Genomic DNA, 20910 nt, shown 5'->3' with positions numbered 1-20910 from the left:
CTGTCCCCCATTCCCGCTTCTTTCATACTGTAAATTTTGGCGCTTCCGAAAGGGCGGGAACAAGTGCGTGTTGCAGGTGGGGTTTGGTGACTTTGGCCCCGCAGGTACGGCATGTTCTGTGTTCACACGCATTCTTAGGAGTGGGGAAATTGCAGCAGGGCTGTATGCCAATGTGGGTGCCTTTTCTGGAGAATGAAATAATCCAAGGCGGCAGAATCAGCTGTCCTGTGGCTTTCCAGCTGTTGAGGCGGCAGGAGAGGCTGTGGGACCTTCAGCAGAGCCTTTGCAGCCTCTTCTCCTTACAGCACCAAATTAGTGCCATGAGGTGGCTCTGTGCTGCCAGCTGCGAGCAGCACGAGCACAGCTCTGTGCGTCAGTGCGTCCGTTCAGCGTTCAGGGAGAAGGATTCTTTGGAAGCCCTTTCGCAGATCCCGGTACTCACTAACGGCCTGGGTGTGGGCGGCCGATTCCTCGGCCAGGCGATGGAAGAGATTGTATGTGTGACCCCTTTGAACATCTGGGGGTAAATGGATGTTGGGAGGCAGCCTCTGGTTCCCCACAATGAAGTGGTTGAGGTGTTTTGCTTGCACGCAAAAGCGCAGGCCCTCGCGGATATCCAGCAGGCGCCGCAGCAGATCTCTCCTGCGCCACTGCGACACGGGCACGACGTTGAGCAGGTGCATGACGATGGTCTTCATGCTGTAGGTGGAGAAGCTGAAGCCCAGCACAAGACGGGTGAAAAACTGCAGGCACTTGAGGTGCAAACTGTCAGGCGGGGCCTGCTTGGCGACGTGCTTGAAGAACTCAGTCTCTGCCACAGCATAGGTCTCGGGCCAGGTTGTGCTTTGGGTGTGGGCCTCTTTAGGCTGGCTGCTCACAAAGACGTCGGAGTCGCCTCTGCGCACCCCAAACAACACCTCAATCCTGAAGCTTTCCCTGCCATTGGTCACCTGGAATTGGCAGCAGCGTCTGGAGGGCAGCAGCGTTAAATGCCAATTGTGCGACTGCGGCAAAGCTGGCCAGATGGCTCTCACCAGCTGGTGGAACCAGCGGGCCGTTTTGTGCACATCGAGGTAGGAGTCGGTGCACAGGGTGTCTAGGAGGCTGGGATCCTGACTCCTCCTCAGCTCCTCCTCGGGCTGGTGCAGGAAGCACAGCACGTTCTCCCCCTGCTGCTCCTTGGTGCAGGTGCACTCCAGCTGCACGCGGACACGGAAGTTCCTCACCTGCCTGTGCTCTGCAGAGTCCAGCTCCAGGTGGAAGCTGTGGCCTCGGGGAGGAGTCATGGGTATGAGCACCTGGTACACAACATCCTGCTCACGGGGACTCCAACCTTCAAAGGCGCTGCCCACCCCGATGGCTTGGTGCAGGACTGGGTAGAAACTGTTTGATAAGACGTGTCCAAAGTAAACCGCATACTTATCCATCAGGTTCATTGTCCACTCGCAGCCAGCCTGCAGGTCCTGTACAGGCCACTGTATGCGTTGCATCACAGTTCTTCCAACGTTATCGTCCAAATCGTTGTCTTCTTCATAGGCTGCGATTGCAAGATCATTGTTTGCGGCATTTGCAGCCTCATTGACAACTGCGTTCTCAATATTATCTTCTCCATTTCCAGCAACGTTGCCGTCTTCCTGTACGTTACCATCACCATTGCCATCTTCCTCCCCATTCGCATCATCTTCTTCTTCTGCATTTCCAACATCCACTTCTTCATTTGCAAGCCCATTTCTGACCTCCTCTTTGTTTGCGCCATTCTTTCCTTCTTCAGGCTCCTCTCTCCTCAGGCTCCTTTTGCACCCCATCAGCCACAGGACCAAGACAAGGAACAGGAGCACAGCAAGAGCCAAGAGCTGCAAGGACTGCTCCACTCCACTCTGCTTCAGGTCCAGCTGCTCCACCTGCCACTCCAGCCGAATCCTCTCCCATTCCATGTGCTTGGCATGCACTTCCATGCGCAGACGTGTTTCCTCATCTGGAACATCACCCACGAGCTGTGGGTACTGGATGAGGGTTTTCAAGAGCACGAAGAGCAATACCACGGAATTCATGGTCTGCAGGAGGATGGAGAGAAGGCCTTGAGTGGGGCTGTGAGGGAGGCAGCTAGCAGTGGGGGCAGCAGGGACGAGAATGCTCAGGGCTCCGGGGCCAGGAAGGACAGGACCCCACACAGCTGGCAGGCAGCAAAAAGCCTGTCCCACTGCCCCAGCAGCAGCAGCAGCAGCAGCAGCAGCAGCAGCAGCAGCAGCAGCAGCAGCAGCATGACCTGCCCAAGGCTCTCCCATCAGGGGCTGTCCCTGCATGCAGGGGGAGAAGCCAGCCCCAGGTTCAGCGTTTCTGGCCTGGCCCTTGTGCCCAGCCCAGCCTCCCCACCACGTGTGCACTCACCGCTTGCTCAAGCAATGCAGGGCCAGCGTTGCCTGCTGCGGCCTTTTATAGCAGCCCCCATTGTGACACGTCCCGAGGTGTCACAGGTGTCACAGCACATCACAATCCAGCCAACCACACCCTTTGTCCCCGCCCTGGCTCAGCCACCCAGAGCGGCCCTGCTGTACTGCAAAAGGCTGCCTTTGTCTCAATCTTTTTCAAAGAACTCCCACTGCTCTTTCCTTGGCATTGATTTTCATCTGCACTTCATTGGCATTCTCATAGATATCCATGTTAGAAGGCACCCATGAGGATCATTGAGTCTATGCTTTGGCACGACATTGCTTGAGCTACACTTGAATCTTGGAGTCAGTGAGGTCGAAAAAGTCCCTGCAGATCACGCAGTCCACTGGCAAACTTAACACTGCCTGCGCTCCAATCAGCCAGGTGCCCAGATGCCACATCCACATGCCAATTCAACATTTCTGAGCATGGAGACTCAGCCATTTCCCTAGGCAGCCTGTTCCCAAGCTTCATATTCTTTTGGTTGAAGGACTAATTTCCTAGAGATCCAATTGAAATCTGCCATGGCTCAACTTGAGGAAATTTTCCTCTGCTCATTTGGTGGCTTCCCTGGGCTAATACAACCACCCGCACGTAGCTAAAACCTCAATTCAGGGCTCGTCTGCATTGTGTCAGGCCCTTGGGCTGAGAATCCAGCTCCTTTGAGAGGAGAGGAAGGTGGTGCATTTGCACTGGGCCTCCTTCCCACGGTCTCGTGGGACAAAATGGGTTGTTGGTGGGAGGAAGAGTTTCAGTTTGCCTGGAAGCATTTCCATGTGAGGAGAACCTTTGTGCCAAATCCATCAGCCAAGGGAATCCATGCCCTTGCAAGCAGAAGGGAAAATCAGTATTTTCCTGGTAGAAAATGGAAAGGTTTGGAGTGAAAGTCATTGCTGGAATGTCCCCTCCTGTGCGTGTGGGTTTTGCTAAGCTGCAAGGCCAGACTGTGAAGAGGGGATCCCGGCAGACAAGAAATGCCCTCTTTGCTCTGGGGCTTTCCACGGCACCGGCAGCACAAGTGAGAGCCCTTCCTTGGCCTTTGCCTTTGGCAAGGCCCCAGTTTGTGCAAAGCCTGGATGGCCTGGGAAAGCAGCTCAGATTTACACTGCCCAGCCTGGAGGAGGGATGCCAGAGCAGACACAAGCTCCACAAGGTCCGAGTGCAGTCCAGCTTAGGCCGCAGCTTTCTGCCCTTGTGTCTCTGGAGCCTTGGAGGGGAAGGCTGCGTGGCTTGCAGTGACTTTGCCCAGCTCTCCTGCTCACAGCTCTGGGCACCCCAAGGCTGTTTGGTCTCAGCGCAGCCAAGAGCAGGAAGAAAGCCTCGCCTGGCTTTGCAGGCCCCTGAGATGAGCAAAGACGAGGAGTGTGCACAGAAGAGACCATCAGCACTGCACAGCCATGTCTCTCAGCCATCAGTCACAGAAAACTCAAACACTACTCTTTGGGTTTGAGGTTTGTCTTGTCCTTTTTTTTGCACCTTTTACCCCTCTAGGAAAACCTGTGGTGTGTATTCTGTGCTGGACACCTGGATTTGAACGATCCCCTCTTGGTGCTGCCTAGATGGAACTCCAAATTGTGCCTTTGCTCCTCTCTTTGTTCTGTTACCAGGCGTCAGTCCGAGAGGCCGATGGGTTACATGATTTCCCTTTTCTCAGCTTGTGCTCAGGAGCTGGGAGAATCACTGCCCCCCCTCCCCTGCCCCAGCTTGACCCTAAAAGGGTTCTGCAGCAGGGGAAGGTGGCATGTTGCCAGTGGCTCAGCTGCCAGCACCGGTGCTAGCTGACATGGAAGGCTCTACTCTATGGCTTGAGCCAGTTTACAGCTGCCAGCACCTGGGCTGTGTGGTGCCCCACATTCATCGTGCCATCAAGTCAGAGTGCACAGACCTGACACTGGCAAGTCCACCTGATCACCATGTCCCCAAGTGCCACATCTACACATTCCTGAAGCGTCTCAAGCAATGTCAATGGCACCAGTTCCATGGGCAGCCTGTGCCAGTGCTTGCCAACCCTTCTGGAGGAGAAATTTTTCCCTAATACCCAATCTAAGCCTCCCGTGGCGGAACTTGAGGCCTTTCCCTCTTGTCGTGTCCCTTGTTTCCTGGGAGCAGAGCCTGAGCTGCACTAGCCCAGCCGTCGTGTCTGGGAGTTGCAGAGAGCGAGAAGGTTCCTCTCTGCTCCTGACAGTGACTGCGGCCACGTGTGTCCCTGCGGCCGTGCCCGGCACTGCTGTCCCTGCTGTCCCTGCTGTCCCTGGTGCCAGAGCCCTGCTGTCCCTGGGCAGGGCCGTTCCCTCCCCGGGCACAGCCCCATGAGGTGCTCCCTGCTGCGGCCCGGCCTGGCCCCAGGGAGGGCTTAGGCTGCAGATGGGGAGGACATTGTGGCCTCTGAGGCTGCTGAGGCCCTGGCCCACGCTGCCCAGGGAAGCTGCGGCTGCCCCATCCCTGGCAGTGCTCCAGGCCAGCCTGGCTGGGGCTTGGAGCAACCCGGCCCAGTGCAAGGTGTCCCTGTCCTTGGCAGCCGGGCTGAACAAGGCAATTTCTAAGGAGCCTTCCAAGCCAAGCCATTCAGTGACTGTGTGATGATCACAGGGGCCGGGGACAGCTGGGCTGCATTTCTGATTAGAACCAGTTCAGCACTGTCCGTTTGGTTGAGTTCAAGCCAAGAGCCCACGAGCCCCGATTCACTGTGAAAGGCTTTTACCAACACTGTGGGTTTGGCTGAGATCAAGAAAGATTTGCACAATCCTGATTCTGCAACATTGTATTTTATTGAGACAAGATCCAAGCTGTTTCCAGGTTGCTGCTCATAAATGCACTAAGTAGAGAGCATTAATATGGGTCAGAACAGATAGCAACCCTAGATACGGCTTGACTTGTATGTCAAAATAAAATCCTATGTGTGATACATACGTATGATGTAGAATAGAAATTATATTGCTACAAGAATATGAAATGCCCACTGTATCTATATATTACACGTATGTTATATCTGTATGAATGCATCTGCTTGATGAAAACCCTTTCCGCCAAAAATATCGTGACACTTAATATGTGCTCTATTATTTTTATTATTATTATTTAAACTTAATTGTGGATTGAACTCTTTGGAATGATTTTTTATTGGGATAGAATAATTACGTATTTTCATGTGGGCTGTTGTTTATATTAGTATATGGTTTTGTTTTATTCTATTTTACTATATATAATCATAAATAATGGAGCAACTCACTGGTATAAAATTTTTATTTATTATATAACTAGCTATGAAAAAATATCTAGATTCCTATATACAGAAAATTTCAGGTCAGCTCCAAGACACTTTGTCCATTGCTGGCCTAAATGTGTCCTTTGTACAGACAAGGAGAGTCACGGTCCATTGACTGATGGCAGCCAAGCAGTGTTGATTTTTCCCCTTGGTCTTCTTCGCTCTGCTTCTTTTTCTGTCCCCCATTCCCGCTTCTTTCATACTGTAAATTTTGGCGCTTCCGAAAGGGCGGGAACAAGTGCGTGTTGCAGGTGGGGTTTGGTGACTTTGGCCCCGCAGGTACGGCATGTTCTGTGTTCACACGCATTCTTAGGAGTGGGGAAATTGCAGCAGGGCTGTATGCCAATGTGGGTGCCTTTTCTGGAGAATGAAATAATCCAAGGCGGCAGAATCAGCTGTCCTGTGGCTTTCCAGCTGTTGAGGCGGCAGGAGAGGCTGTGGGACCTTCAGCAGAGCCTTTGCAGCCTCTTCTCCTTACAGCACCAAATTAGTGCTATGAGGTGGCTCTGTGCTGCCAGCTGCGAGCAGCACGAGCACAGCTCTGTGCGTCAGTGCGTCCGTTCAGCGTTCAGCGAGAAGGATTCTTTGGAAGCGCTTTCGCAGATCCCGGTACTCACTAACGGCCTGGGTGTGGGCGGCCGATTCCTCGGCCAGGCGATGGAAGAGATTGTATGTGTGACCCCTTTGAACATCTGGGGGTAAATGGATGTTGGGAGGCAGCCTCTGGTTCCCCACAATGAAGTGGTTGAGGTGTTTTGCTTGCACGCAAAAGCGCAGGCCCTCGTGGATATCCAGCAGGCGCCGCAGCAGATCTCTCCTGCGCCACTGCGACACGGGCACGACGTTGAGCAGGTGCATGACGATGGTCTTCATGCTGTAGGTGGAGAAGCTGAAGCCCAGCACAAGACGGGTGAAAAACTGCAGGCACTTGAGGTGCAAACTGTCAGGGGGGGCCTGCTTGGCGACGTGCTTGAAGAACTCAGTCTCTGCCACAGCATAGGTCTCGGGCCAGGTTGTGCTTTGGGTGTGGGCCTCTTTAGGCTGGCTGCTCACAAAGACGTCGGAGTCGCCTCTGCGCACCCCAAACAACACCTCAATCCTGAAGCTTTCCCTGCCATTGGTCACCTTGAATTGGCAGCAGCGTCTGGAGGGCAGCAGCGTTAAATGCCAATTGTGCGACTGCGGCAAAGCTGGCCAGATGGCTCTCACCAGCTGGTGGAACCAGCGGGCCGTTTTGTGCACATCGAGGTAGGAGTCGGTGCACAGGGTGTCTAGGAGGCTGGGATCCTGACTCCTCCTCAGCTCCTCCTCGGGCTGGTGCAGGAAGCACAGCACGTTCTCCCCCTGCTGCTCCTTGGTGCAGGTGCACTCCAGCTGCACGCGGACACGGAAGTTCCTCACCTGCCTGTGCTCTGCAGAGTCCAGCTCCAGGTGGAAGCTGTGGCCTCGGGGAGGAGTCATGGGTATGAGCACCTGGTACACAACATCCTGCTCACGGGGACTCCAACCTTCAAAGGCGCTGCCCACCCCGATGGCTTGGTGCAGGACTGGGTAGAAACTGTTTGATAAGACGTGTCCAAAGTAAACCGCATACTTATCCATCAGGTTCATTGTCCACTCGCAGCCAGCCTGCAGGTCCTGTACAGGCCACTGTATGCGTTGCATCAGAGTTCTTCCAACGTTATCGTCCAAATCGTTGTCTCCTTCATAGGCCGCGATTGCAAGATCATTGTTTGCGGCATTTGCAGCCTCATTGACAACTGCGTTCTCAATATTATCTTCTCCATTTCCTGCAACATTGCCATCTTCCCATTACCATAACCATTGCCATCTTCCTCCCCATTCGCATCATCTTCTTCTTCTGCATTTCCAACATCCACTTCTTCATTTGCAAGCCCATTTCTGACCTCCTCTTTGTTTGCACCATTGTTTCCTTCTTCAGGCTCCTCTCTCCTCAGGCTCCTTTTGCACCCCATCAGCCACAGGACCAAGACAAGGAACAGGAGCACAGCAAGAGCCAAGAGCTGCAAGGACTGCTCCACTCCACTCTGCTTCAGGTCCAGCTGCTCCACCTGCCACTCCAGCCGAATCCTCTCCCATTCCATGTGCTTGGCATGCACTTCCATGCGCAGACGTGTTTCCTCATCTGGAACATCACCCACGAGCTGTGGGTACTGGATGAGGGTTTTCAAGAGCACGAAGAGCAATACCACGGAATTCATGGTCTGCGGGAGGATGGAGAGAAGGCCTTGAGTGGGGCTGTGAGGGAGGCAGCTAGCAGTGGGGGCAGCAGGGACGAGAATGCTCAGGGCTCCGGGGCCAGGAAGGACAGGACCCCACACAGCTGGCAGGCAGCAAAAAGCCTGTCCCACTGCCCCAGCAGCAGCAGCAGCAGCAGCAGCAGAAGCAGCAGCAGCAGCAGCAGCAGCAGCAGTATGACCTGCCCAAGGTTCTCCCATCAGGGGCTGTCCCTGCATGCAGGGGGAGAAGCCAGCCCCAGGTTCAGCGTTTCTGGCCTGGCCCTTGTGCCCAGCCCAGCCTCCCCACCACGTGTGCACTCACCGCTTGCTCAAGCAATGCAGGGCCAGCGTTGCCTGCTGCGGCCTTTTATAGCGGCCCCCATTGTGACACGTCCCGTGGTGTCACAGGTGTCACAGCACATCACAATCCAGCCAGCCACACCCTTTGTCCCCGCCCTGGCTCAGCCACCCAGAGCGGCCCTGGTGTACTGCAAAAGGCTGCCTTTGACTCAATCTTTTTCAAAGAACTCCCACTGCTCTTTCCTTGGCATTGATTTTCATCTGCACTTCATTGGCATTCTCATAGATATCCATGTTAGAAGGCACCCATGAGGATCATTGAGTCTATGCTTTGGCACGACATTGCTTGAGCTACACTTGAATCTTGGAGTCAGTGAGGTTGAAAAAGTCCCTGCAGATCATGCAGTCCACTGGCAAACTTAACACTGCCTGCGCTCCAATCAGCCAGGTGCCCAGATGCCACATCCACATGCCAATTCAACATTTCTGAGCATGGAGACTCAGCCATTTCCCTAGGCAGCCTGTTCCCAAGCTTCATATTCTTTTGGTTGAAGGACTAATTTCCTAGAGATCCAATTGAAATCTGCCATGGCTCAACTTGAGGAAATTTTCCTCTGCTCATTTGGTGGCTTCCCTGGGCTAATACAACCACCCGCACGTAGCTAAAACCTCAATTCAGGGCTCGTCTGCATTGTGTCAGGCCCTTGGGCTGAGAATCCAGCTCCTTTGAGAGGAGAGAAAGGTGGTGCATTTGCACTGGGCCTCCTTCCCACGGTCTCGTGGGACAAAATGGGTTGTTGGTGGGAGGAAGAGTTTCAGTTTGCCTGGAAGCATTTCCATGTGAGGAGAACCTTTGTGCCAAATCCATCAGCCAAGGGAATCCATGCCCTTGCAAGCAGAAGGGAAAATCAGTATTTTCCTGGTAGAAAATGGAAAGGTTTGGAGTGAAAGTCATTGCTGGAATGTCCCCTCCTGTGCGTGTGGGTTTTGCTAAGCTGCAAGGCCAGACTGTGAAGAGGGGATCCCGGCAGACAAGAAATGCCCTCTTTGCTCTGGGGCTTTCCATGGCACCGGCAGCACAAGTGAGAGCCCTTCCTTGGCCTTTGCCTTCAGCAAGGCCTCAGTTTGTGCAAAGCCTGGATGGCCTGGGAAAGCAGCTCAGATTTACACTGCCCAGCCTGGAGGAGGGATGCCAGAGCAGACACAAGCTCCACAAGGTCCGAGTGCAGTCCAGCTTAGGCCGCAGCTTTCTGCCCTTGTGTCTCTGGAGCCTTGGAGGGGAAGGCTGCGTGGCTTGCAGTGACTTTGCCCAGCTCTCCTGCTCACAGCGCTGGGCACCCCAAGGCTGTTTGGTCTCAGCGCAGCCAAGAGCAGGAAGAAAGCCTCGCCTGGCTTTGCAGGCCCCTGAGATGAGCAAAGACGAGGAGTGTGCACAGAAGAGACCATCAGCACTGCACAGCCATGTCTCTCAGCCATCAGTCACAGAAAACTCAAACACTACTCTTTGGGTTTGAGGTTTGTCTTGTCCTTTTTTTGCACCTTTTACCCCTCTAGGAAAACCTGTGGCGTGTATTCTGTGCTGGACACCTGGATTTGAACGGTCCCCTCTTGGTGCTGCCTAGATGGAACTCCAAATTGTGCCTTTGCTCCTCTCTTTCCTCTGTTACCAGGCGTCAGTCCGAGAGGCCGATGGGTTACATGATTTCCCTTTTCTCAGCTTGTGCTCAGGAGCTGGGAGAATCACTGCCCCCCCTCCCCTGCCCCAGCTTGACCCTAAAAGGGTTCTGCAGCAGGGGAAGGTGGCATGTTGCCAGTGGCTCAGCTGCCAGCACCGGTGCTAGCTGACATGGAAGGCTCTACTCTATTGCTTGAGCCAGTTTACAGCTGCCAGCACCTGGGCTGTGTGGTGCCCCACATTCATCGTGCCATCAAGTCAGAGTGCACAGACCCGACACTGGCAAGACCACCTGATCACCATGTCCCCAGGTGCCACATCTACACATTCCTGAAGCGTCTCAAGCAATGTCAATGGCACCAGTTCCATGGGCAGCCTGTGCCAGTGCTTGCCAACCCTTCTGGAGGAGAAATTTTTCCCTAATACCCAATCTAAGCCTCCCGTGGCGGAACTTGAGGCCATTCCCTCTTGTCGTGTCCCTTGTTTCCTGGGAGCAGAGCCTGAGCTGCACTAGCCCAGCCGTCGTGTCTGGGAGTTGCAGAGAGCGAGAAGGTTCCTCTCTGCTCCTGACAGTGACTGCGGCCACGTGTGTCCCTGCGGCCGTGCCCGGCACTGCTGTCCCTGCTGTCCCTGCTGTCCCTGGTGCCAGAGCCCTGCTGTCCCTGGGCAGGGCCGTTCCCTCCCCGGGCACAGCCCCATGAGGTGCTCCCTGCTGCGGCCCGGCCTGGCCCCAGGGAGGGCTTAGGCTGCAGATGGGGAGGACATTGTGGCCTCTGAGGCTGCTGAGGCCCTGGCCCACGCTGCCCAGGGAAGCTGCGGCTGCCCCATCCCTGGCAGTGCTCCAGGCCAGCCTGGCTGGGGCTTGGAGCAACCCGGCCCAGTGCAAGGTGTCCCTGTCCTTGGCAGCAGGGCTGAACAAGGCAATTTCTAAGGAGCCTTCCAAGCCAAGCCATTCAGTGACTGTGTGATGATCACAGGGGCCGGGGACAGCTGGGCTGCATTTCTGATTAGAACCAGTTCAGCACTGTCCGTTTGGTTGAGTTCAAGCCAAGAGCCCACGAGCCCCGATTCACTGTGAAAGGCTTTTACCAACACTGTGGGTTTGGCTGAGATCAAGAAAGATTTGCACAATCCTGATTCTGCAACATTGTATTTTATTGAGACAAGATCCAAGCTGTTTCCAGGTTGCTGCTCATAAATGCACTAAGTAGAGAGCATTAATATGGGTCAGAACAGATAGCAACCCTAGATACGGCTTGACTTGTATGTCAAAATAAAATCCTATGTGTGATACATACGTATGATGTAGAATAGAAATTATATTGCTACAAGAATATGAAATGCCCACTGTATCTATATATTACACGTATGTTATATCTGTATGAATGCATCTGCTTGATGAAAACCCTTTCCGCCAAAAATATCGTGACACTTAATATGTGCTCTATTATTTTTATTATTATTATTTAAACTTAATTGTGGATTCAACTCTTTGGAATGATTTTTTATTGGGATAGAATAATTACGTATTTTCATGTGGGCTGTTGTTTATATTAGTATATGGTTTTGTTTTATTCTATTTTACTATATATAATCATAAATAATGGAGCAACTCACTGGTATAAAATTTTTATTTATTATATAACTAGCTATGAAAAAATATCTAGATTCCTATATACAGAAAATTTCAGGTCAGCTCCAAGACACTTTGTCCATTGCTGGCCTAAATGTGTCCTTTGTACAGACAAGGAGAGTCACGGTCCATTGACTGATGGCAGCCAAGCAGTGTTGATTTTTCCCCTTGGTCTTCTTCGCTCTGCTTCTTTTTCTGTCCCCCATTCCCGCTTCTTTCATACTGTAAATTTTGGCGCTTCCGAAAGGGCGGGAACAAGTGCGTGTTGCAGGTGGGGTTTGGTGACTTTGGCCCCGCAGGTACGGCATGTTCTGTGTTCACACGCATTCTTAGGAGTGGGGAAATTGCAGCAGGGCTGTATGCCAATGTGGGTGCCTTTTCTGGAGAATGAAATAATCCAAGGCGGCAGAATCAGCTGTCCTGTGGCTTTCCAGCTGTTGAGGCGGCAGGAGAGGCTGTGGGACCTTCAGCAGAGCCTTTGCAGCCTCTTCTCCTTACAGCACCAAATTAGTGCTATGAGGTGGCTCTGTGCTGCCAGCTGCGAGCAGCACGAGCACAGCTCTGTGCGTCAGTGCGTCCGTTCAGCGTTCAGGGAGAAGGATTCTTTGGAAGCGCTTTCGCAGATCCCGGTACTCACTAACGGCCTGGGTGTGGGCGGCCGATTCCTCGGCCAGGCGATGGAAGAGATTGTATGTGTGACCCCTTTGAACATCTGGGGGTAAATGGATGTTGGGAGGCAGCCTCTGGTTCCCCACAATGAAGTGGTTGAGGTGTTTTGCTTGCACGCAAAAGCGCAGGCCCTCGCGGATATCCAGCAGGCGCCGCAGCAGATCTCTCCTGCGCCACTGCGACACGGGCACGACGTTGAGCAGGTGCATGACGATGGTCTTCATGCTGTAGGTGGAGAAGCTGAAGCCCAGCACAAGACGGGTGAAAAACTGCAGGCACTTGAGGTGCAAACTGTCAGGGGGGGCCTGCTTGGCGACGTGCTTGAAGAACTCAGTCTCTGCCACAGCATAGGTCTCGGGCCAGGTTGTGCTTTGGGTGTGGGCCTCTTTAGGCTGGCTGCTCACAAAGACGTCGGAGTCGCCTCTGCGCACCCCAAACAACACCTCAATCCTGAAGCTTTCCCTGCCATTGGTCACCTGGAATTGGCAGCAGCGTCTGGAGGGCAGCAGCGTTAAATGCCAATTGTGCGACTGCGGCAAAGCTGGCCAGATGGCTCTCACCAGCTGGTGGAACCAGCGGGCCGTTTTGTGCACATCGAGGTAGGAGTCGGTGCACAGGGTGTCTAGGAGGCTGGGATCCTGACTCCTCCTCAGCTCCTCCTCGGGCTGGTGCAGGAAGCACAGCACGTTCTCCCCCTGCTGCTCCTTGGTGCAGGTGCACTCCAGCTGCACGCGGACACGGAAGTTCCTCACCTGCCTGTGCTCTGCAGAGTCCAGCTCCAGGTGGAAGCTGTGGCCTCGGGGAGGAGTCATGGGTATGAGCACCTGGTACACAACATCCTGCTCACGGGGACTCCAACCTTCAAAGGCGCTGCCCACCCCGATGGCTTGGTGCAGGACTGGGTAGAAACTGTTTGATAAGACGTGTCCAAAGTAAACCGCATACTTATCCATCAGGTTCATTGTCCACTCGCAGCCAGCCTGCAGGTCCTGTACAGGCCACTGTATGCGTTGCATCAGAGTTCTTCCAACGTTATCGTCCAAATCGTTGTCTCCTTCATAGGCCGCGATTGCAAGATCATTGTTTGCGGCATTTGCAGCCTCATTGACAACTGCGTTCTCAATATTATCTTCTCCATTTCCAGCAACGTTGCCGTTTTCCTGTACGTTACCATCACCATTGCCATCTTCCTCCCCATTCGCATCATCTTCTTCTTCTGCATTTCCAACATCCACTTCTTCATTTGCAAGCCCATTTCTGACCTCCTCTTTGTTTGCACCATTGTTTCCTTCTTCAGGCTCCTCTCTCCTCAGGCTCTTTTTGCACCCCATCAGCCACAGGACCAAGACAAGGAACAGGAGCACAGCAAGAGCCAAGAGCTGCAAGGACTGCTCCACTCCACTCTGCTTCAGGTCCAGCTGCTCCACCTGCCACTCCAGCCGAATCCTCTCCCATTCCATGTGCTTGGCATGCACTTCCATGCGCAGACGTGTTTCCTCATCTGGAACATCACCCACGAGCTGTGGGTACTGGATGAGGGTTTTCAAGAGCACGAAGAGCAATACCACGGAATTCATGGTCTGCGGGAGGATGGAGAGAAGGCCTTGAGTGGGGCTGTGAGGGAGGCAGCTAGCAGTGGGGGCAGCAGGGACGAGAATGCTCAGGGCTCCGGGGCCAGGAAGGACAGGACCCCACACAGCTGGCAGGCAGCAAAAAGCCTGTCCCACTGCCCCAGCAGCAGCAGCAGCAGCAGCAGCAGAAGCAGCAGCAGCAGCAGCAGCAGCAGCAGCAGCAGTATGACCTGCCCAAGGTTCTCCCATCAGGGGCTGTCCCTGCATGCAGGGGGAGAAGCCAGCCCCAGGTTCAGCGTTTCTGGCCTGGCCCTTGTGCCCAGCCCAGCCTCCCCACCACGTGTGCACTCACCGCTTGCTCAAGCAATGCAGGGCCAGCGTTGCCTGCTGCGGCCTTTTATAGCGGCCCCCATTGTGACACGTCCCGTGGTGTCACAGGTGTCACAGCACATCACAATCCAGCCAGCCACACCCTTTGTCCCCGCCCTGGCTCAGCCACCCAGAGCGGCCCTGGTGTACTGCAAAAGGCTGCCTTTGACTCAATCTTTTTCAAAGAACTCCCACTGCTCTTTCCTTGGCATTGATTTTCATCTGCACTTCATTGGCATTCTCATAGATATCCATGTTAGAAGGCACCCATGAGGATCATTGAGTCTATGCTTTGGCACGACATTGCTTGAGCTACACTTGAATCTTGGAGTCAGTGAGGTTGAAAAAGTCCCTGCAGATCATGCAGTCCACTGGCAAACTTAACACTGCCTGCGCTCCAATCAGCCAGGTGCCCAGATGCCACATCCACATGCCAATTCAACATTTCTGAGCATGGAGACTCAGCCATTTCCCTAGGCAGCCTGTTCCCAAGCTTCATATTCTTTTGGTTGAAGGACTAATTTCCTAGAGATCCAATTGAAATCTGCCATGGCTCAACTTGAGGAAATTTTCCTCTGCTCATTTGGTGGCTTCCCTGGGCTAATACAACCACCCGCACGTAGCTAAAACCTCAATTCAGGGCTCGTCTGCATTGTGTCAGGCCCTTGGGCTGAGAATCCAGCTCCTTTGAGAGGAGAGGAAGGTGGTGCATTTGCACTGGGCCTCCTTCCCACGGTCTCGTGGGACAAAATGGGTTGTTGGTGGGAGGAAGAGTTTCAGTTTGCCTGGAAGCATTTCCATGTGAGGAGAACCTTTGTGCCAAATCCATCAGCCAAGGGAATCCATGCCCTTGCAAGCAGAAGGGAAAATCAGTATTTTCCTGGTAGAAAATGGAAAGGTTTGGAGTGAAAGTCATTGCTGGAATGTCCCCTCCTGTGCGTGTGGGTTTTGCTAAGCTGCAAGGCCAGACTGTGAAGAGGGGATCCCGGCAGACAAGAAATGCCCTCTTTGCTCTGGGGCTTTCCACGGCACCGGCAGCACAAGTGAGAGCCCTTCCTTGGCCTTTGCCTTCAGCAAGGCCTCAGTTTGTGCAAAGCCTGGATGGCCTGGGAAAGCAGCTCAGATTTACACTGCCCAGCCTGGAGGAGGGATGCCAGAGCAGACACAAGCTCCACAAGGTCCGAGTGCAGTCCAGCTTAGGCCGCAGCTTTCTGCCCTTGTGTCTCTGGAGCCTTGGAGGGGAAGGCTGCGTGGCTTGCAGTGACTTTGCCCAGCTCTCCTGCTCACAGCGCTGGGCACCCCAAGGCTGTTTGGTCTCAGCGCAGCCAAGAGCAGGAAGAAAGCCTCGCCTGGCTTTGCAGGCCCCTGAGATGAGCAAAGACGAGGAGTGTGCACAGAAGAGACCATCAGCACTGCACAGCCATGTCTCTCAGCCATCAGTCACAGAAAACTCAAACACTACTCTTTGGGTTTGAGGTTTGTCTTGTCCTTTTTTTGCACCTTTTACCCCTCTAGGAAAACCTGTGGTGTGTATTCTGTGCTGGACACCTGGATTTGAACGATCCCCTCTTGGTGCTGCCTAGATGGAACTCCAAATTGTGCCTTTGCTCCTCTCTTTCCTCTGTTACCAGGCGTCAGTCCGAGAGGCGGATGGGTTACATGATTTCCCTTTTCTCAGCTTGTGCTCAGGAGCTGGGAGAATCACTGCCCCCCCTCCCCTGCCCCAGCTTGACCCTAAAAGGGTTCTGCAGCAGGGGAAGGTGGCATGTTGCCAGTGGCTCAGCTGCCAGCACCGGTGCTAGCTGACATGGAAGGCTCTACTCTATGGCTTGAGCCAGTTTACAGCTGCCAGCACCTGGGCTGTGTGGTGCCCCACATTCATCGTGCCATCAAGTCAGAGTGCACAGACCCGACACTGGCAAGACCACCTGATCACCATGTCCCCAGGTGCCACATCTACACATTCCTGAAGCGTCTCAAGCAATGTCAATGGCACCAGTTCCATGGGCAGCCTGTGCCAGTGCTTGCCAACCCTTCTGGAGGAGAAATTTTTCCCTAATACCCAATCTAAGCCTCCCGTGGCGGAACTTGAGGCCATTCCCTCTTGTCGTGTCCCTTGTTTCCTGGGAGCAGAGCCTGAGCTGCACTAGCCCAGCCGTCGTGTCTGGGAGTTGCAGAGAGCGAGAAGGTTCCTCTCTGCTCCTGACAGTGACTGCGGCCACGTGTGTCCCTGCGGCCGTGCCCGGCACTGCTGTCCCTGCTGTCCCTGCTGTCCCTGGTGCCAGAGCCCTGCTGTCCCTGGGCAGGGCCGTTCCCTCCCCGGGCACAGCCCCATGAGGTGCTCCCTGCTGCGGCCCGGCCTGGCCCCAGGGAGGGCTTAGGCTGCAGATGGGGAGGACATTGTGGCCTCTGAGGCTGCTGAGGCCCTGGCCCACGCTGCCCAGGGAAGCTGCGGCTGCCCCATCCCTGGCAGTGCTCCAGGCCAGCCTGGCTGGGGCTTGGAGCAACCCGGCCCAGTGCAAGGTGTCCCTGTCCTTGGCAGCAGGGCTGAACAAGGCAATTTCTAAGGAGCCTTCCAAGCCAAGCCATTCAGTGACTGTGTGATGATCACAGGGGCCGGGGACAGCTGGGCTGCATTTCTGATTAGAACCAGTTCAGCACTGTCCGTTTGGTTGAGTTCAAGCCAAGAGCCCACGAGCCCCGATTCACTGTGAAAGGCTTTTACCAACACTGTGGGTTTGGCTGAGATCAAGAAAGATTTGCACAATCCTGATTCTGCAACATTGTATTTTATTGAGACAAGATCCAAGCTGTTTCCAGGTTGCTGCTCATAAATGCACTAAGTAGAGAGCATTAATATGGGTCAGAACAGATAGCAACCCTAGATACGGCTTGACTTGTATGTCAAAATAAAATCCTATGTGTGATACATACGTATGATGTAGAATAGAAATTATATTGCTACAAGAATATGAAATGCCCACTGTATCTATATATTACACGTATGTTATATCTGTATGAATGCATCTGCTTGATGAAAACCCTTTCCGCCAAAAATATCGTGACACTTAATATGTGCTCTATTATTTTTATTATTATTATTTAAACTTAATTGTGGATTCAACTCTTTGGAATGATTTTTTATTGGGATAGAATAATTACGTATTTTCATGTGGGCTGTTGTTTATATTAGTATATGGTTTTGTTTTATTCTATTTTACTATATATAATCATAAATAATGGAGCAACTCACTGGTATAAAATTTTTATTTATTATATAACTAGCTATGAAAAAATATCTAGATTCCTATATACAGAAAATTTCAGGTCAGCTCCAAGACACTTTGTCCATTGCTGGCCTAAATGTGTCCTTTGTACAGACAAGGAGAGTCACGGTCCATTGACTGATGGCAGCCAAGCAGTGTTGATTTTTCCCCTTGGTCTTCTTCGCTCTGCTTCTTTTTCTGTCCCCCATTCCCGCTTCTTTCATACTGTAAATTTTGGCGCTTCCGAAAGGGCGGGAACAAGTGCGTGTTGCAGGTGGGGTTTGGTGACTTTGGCCCCGCAGGTACGGCATGTTCTGTGTTCACACGCATTCTTAGGAGTGGGGAAATTGCAGCAGGGCTGTATGCCAATGTGGGTGCCTTTTCTGGAGAATGAAATAATCCAAGGCGGCAGAATCAGCTGTCCTGTGGCTTTCCAGCTGTTGAGGCGGCAGGAGAGGCTGTGGGACCTTCAGCAGAGCCTTTGCAGCCTCTTCTCCTTACAGCACCAAATTAGTGCTATGAGGTGGCTCTGTGCTGCCAGCTGCGAGCAGCACGAGCACAGCTCTGTGCGTCAGTGCGTCCGTTCAGCGTTCAGCGAGAAGGATTCTTTGGAAGCGCTTTCGCAGATCCCGGTACTCACTAACGGCCTGGGTGTGGGCGGCCGATTCCTCGGCCAGGCGATGGAAGAGATTGTATGTGTGACCCCTTTGAACATCTGGGGGTAAATGGATGTTGGGAGGCAGCCTCTGGTTCCCCACAATGAAGTGGTTGAGGTGTTTTGCTTGCACGCAAAAGCGCAGGCCCTCGCGGATATCCAGCAGGCGCCGCAGCAGATCTCTCCTGCGCCACTGCGACACGGGCACGACGTTGAGCAGGTGCATGACGATGGTCTTCATGCTGTAGGTGGAGAAGCTGAAGCCCAGCACAAGACGGGTGAAAAACTGCAGGCACTTGAGGTGCAAACTGTCAGGGGGGGCCTGCTTGGCGACGTGCTTGAAGAACTCAGTCTCTGCCACAGCATAGGTCTCGGGCCAGGTTGTGCTTTGGGTGTGGGCCTCTTTAGGCTGGCTGCTCACAAAGACGTCGGAGTCGCCTCTGCGCACCCCAAACAACACCTCAATCCTGAAGCTTTCCCTGCCATTGGTCACCTGGAATTGGCAGCAGCGTCTGGAGGGCAGCAGCGTTAAATGCCAATTGTGCGACTGCGGCAAAGCTGGCCAGATGGCTCTCACCAGCTGGTGGAACCAGCGGGCCGTTTTGTGCACATCGAGGTAGGAGTCGGTGCACAGGGTGTCTAGGAGGCTGGGATCCTGACTCCTCCTCAGCTCCTCCTCGGGCTGGTGCAGGAAGCACAGCACGTTCTCCCCCTGCTGCTCCTTGGTGCAGGTGCACTCCAGCTGCACGCGGACACGGAAGTTCCTCACCTGCCTGTGCTCTGCAGAGTCCAGCTCCAGGTGGAAGCTGTGGCCTCGGGGAGGAGTCATGGGTATGAGCACCTGGTACACAACATCCTGCTCACGGGGACTCCAACCTTCAAAGGCGCTGCCCACCCCGATGGCTTGGTGCAGGACTGGGTAGAAACTGTTTGATAAGACGTGTCCAAAGTAAACCGCATACTTATCCATCAGGTTCATTGTCCACTCGCAGCCAGCCTGCAGGTCCTGTACAGGCCACTGTATGCGTTGCATCAGAGTTCTTCCAACGTTATCGTCCAAATCGTTGTCTCCTTCATAGGCCGCGATTGCAAGATCATTGTTTGCGGCATTTGCAGCCTCATTGACAACTGCGTTCTCAATATTATCTTCTCCATTTCCAGCAACGTTGCCGTTTTCCTGTACGTTACCATCACCATTGCCATCTTCCTCCCCATTCGCATCATCTTCTTCTTCTGCATTTCCAACATCCACTTCTTCATTTGCAAGCCCATTTCTGACCTCCTCTTTGTTTGCACCATTGTTTCCTTCTTCAGGCTCCTCTCTCCTCAGGCTCTTTTTGCACCCCATCAGCCACAGGACCAAGACAAGGAACAGGAGCACAGCAAGAGCCAAGAGCTGCAAGGACTGCTCCACTCCACTCTGCTTCAGGTCCAGCTGCTCCACCTGCCACTCCAGCCAAATCCTCTCCCATTCCATGTGCTTGGCATGCACTTCCATGCGCAGACGTGTTTCCTCATCTGGAACATCACCCACGAGCTGTGGGTACTGGATGAGGGTTTTCAAGAGCACGAAGAGCAATACCACGGAATTCATGGTCTGCGGGAGGATGGAGAGAAGGCCTTGAGTGGGGCTGTGAGGGAGGCAGCTAGCAGTGGGGGCAGCAGGGACGAGAATGCTCAGGGCTCTGGGGGCAGGAAGGACAGGGCCCCACACAGCTGGCAGGCAGCAAAAAGCCTGTCCCAATGCCCCAGCAGCAGCAGCAGCAGCAGCATGACCTGCCCAAGGCTCTCCCATCAGGGGCTGTCCCTGCATGCAGGGGGAGAAGCCAGCCCCAGGTTCAGCGTTTCTGGCCTGGCCCTTGTGCCCAGCCCAGCCTCCCCACCACGTGTGCACTCACCGCTTGCTCAAGCAATGCAGGGCCAGCGTTGCCTGCTGCGGCCTTTTATAGCAGCCCCCATTGTGACACGTCCCGTGGTGTCACAGGTGTCACAGCACATCACAATCCAGCCAACCACACCCTTTGTCCCCGCCCTGGCTCAGCCACCCAGAGCGGCCCTGGTGTACTGCAAAAGGCTGCCTTTGACTCAATCTTTTTCAAAGAACTCCCACTGCTCTTTCCTTGGCATTGATTTTCATCTGCACTCCATTGGCATTCTCATAGATATCCATGTTAGAAGGCACCCATGAGGATCATTGAGTCTATGCTTTGGCACGACATTGCTTGAGCTACACTTGAATCTTGGAGTCAGTGTGGTTGAAAAAAGTCCCTGCAGATCATGCAGTCCACTGGCAAACTTAACACTGCCTACGCTCCAATCAGCCAGGAGCCCAGATGCCACATCCACATGCCATTTAAACATTTCTGAGCATGGGGACTCAGCCATTTCCCTAGGCAGCCTGTTCCCAAGCTTCATATTCTTTTGGTTGAAGGACTAATTTCCTAGAGATCCAATTGAAATCTGCCATGGCTCAAGTTGAGGAAATTTTCCTCTGCTCATTTGGTGGCTTCCCTGGGCTAATACAACCACCCGCACGTAGCTAAAACCTCAATTCAGGGCTCGTCTGCATTGTGTCAGGCCCTTGGGCTGAGAATCCAGCTCCTTTGAGAGGAGAGGAAGGTGGTGCATTTGCACTGGGCCTCCTTCCCACGGTCTCGTGGGACAAAATGGGTTGTTGGTGGGAGGAAGAGTTTCAGTTTGCCTGGAAGCATTTCCATGTGAGGAGAACCTTTGTGCCAAATCCATCAGCCAAGGGAATCCATGCCCTTGCAAGCAGAAGGGAAAATCAGTATTTTCCTGGTAGAAAATGGAAAGGTTTGGAGTGAAAGTCATTGCTG

At 53.5% G+C, this 20910-nt stretch overlaps 4 protein-coding genes across 4 annotated transcripts; all 4 read right to left on the bottom strand.

Annotated features, from left to right (window-relative positions):
- Positions 1-386: 386 nt before the first annotated feature.
- Positions 387-2303, bottom strand: LOC134045612 (inositol 1,4,5-trisphosphate receptor-interacting protein-like 1). Its single transcript, XM_062495434.1, is given in 3 exon segments — positions 387-2135; positions 2137-2188; positions 2227-2303. Coding segments are annotated over 3 exon segments (1878 nt in total).
- A 3953-nt stretch (positions 2304-6256) lies between these two features.
- Positions 6257-8172, bottom strand: LOC134045611 (inositol 1,4,5-trisphosphate receptor-interacting protein-like 1). The gene is given in 4 exon segments (XM_062495433.1): positions 6257-7506; positions 7509-8001; positions 8003-8054; positions 8096-8172. Coding segments are annotated over 4 exon segments (1872 nt in total).
- Positions 8173-12124: 3952 nt separating this feature from the next.
- Positions 12125-14050, bottom strand: LOC134045610 (inositol 1,4,5-trisphosphate receptor-interacting protein-like 1). The gene is given in 3 exon segments (XM_062495432.1): positions 12125-13873; positions 13875-13926; positions 13974-14050. Coding segments are annotated over 3 exon segments (1878 nt in total).
- A 3952-nt stretch (positions 14051-18002) lies between these two features.
- LOC134045609 (inositol 1,4,5-trisphosphate receptor-interacting protein-like 1) lies at positions 18003-19886 on the bottom strand. Its single transcript, XM_062495431.1, is given in 3 exon segments — positions 18003-19751; positions 19753-19803; positions 19806-19886. Coding segments are annotated over 3 exon segments (1881 nt in total).
- Between the last annotated feature and the right edge of the window lie 1024 nt (positions 19887-20910).

This window comes from Cinclus cinclus, chromosome 6 (assembly GCF_963662255.1).
Source record: "Cinclus cinclus chromosome 6, bCinCin1.1, whole genome shotgun sequence".
Classification (NCBI taxonomy): domain Eukaryota; kingdom Metazoa; phylum Chordata; class Aves; order Passeriformes; family Cinclidae; genus Cinclus; species Cinclus cinclus.
Note: the sequence above shows the minus strand (reverse complement) of the source record. Positions and strands in the feature narration are given on the sequence as shown.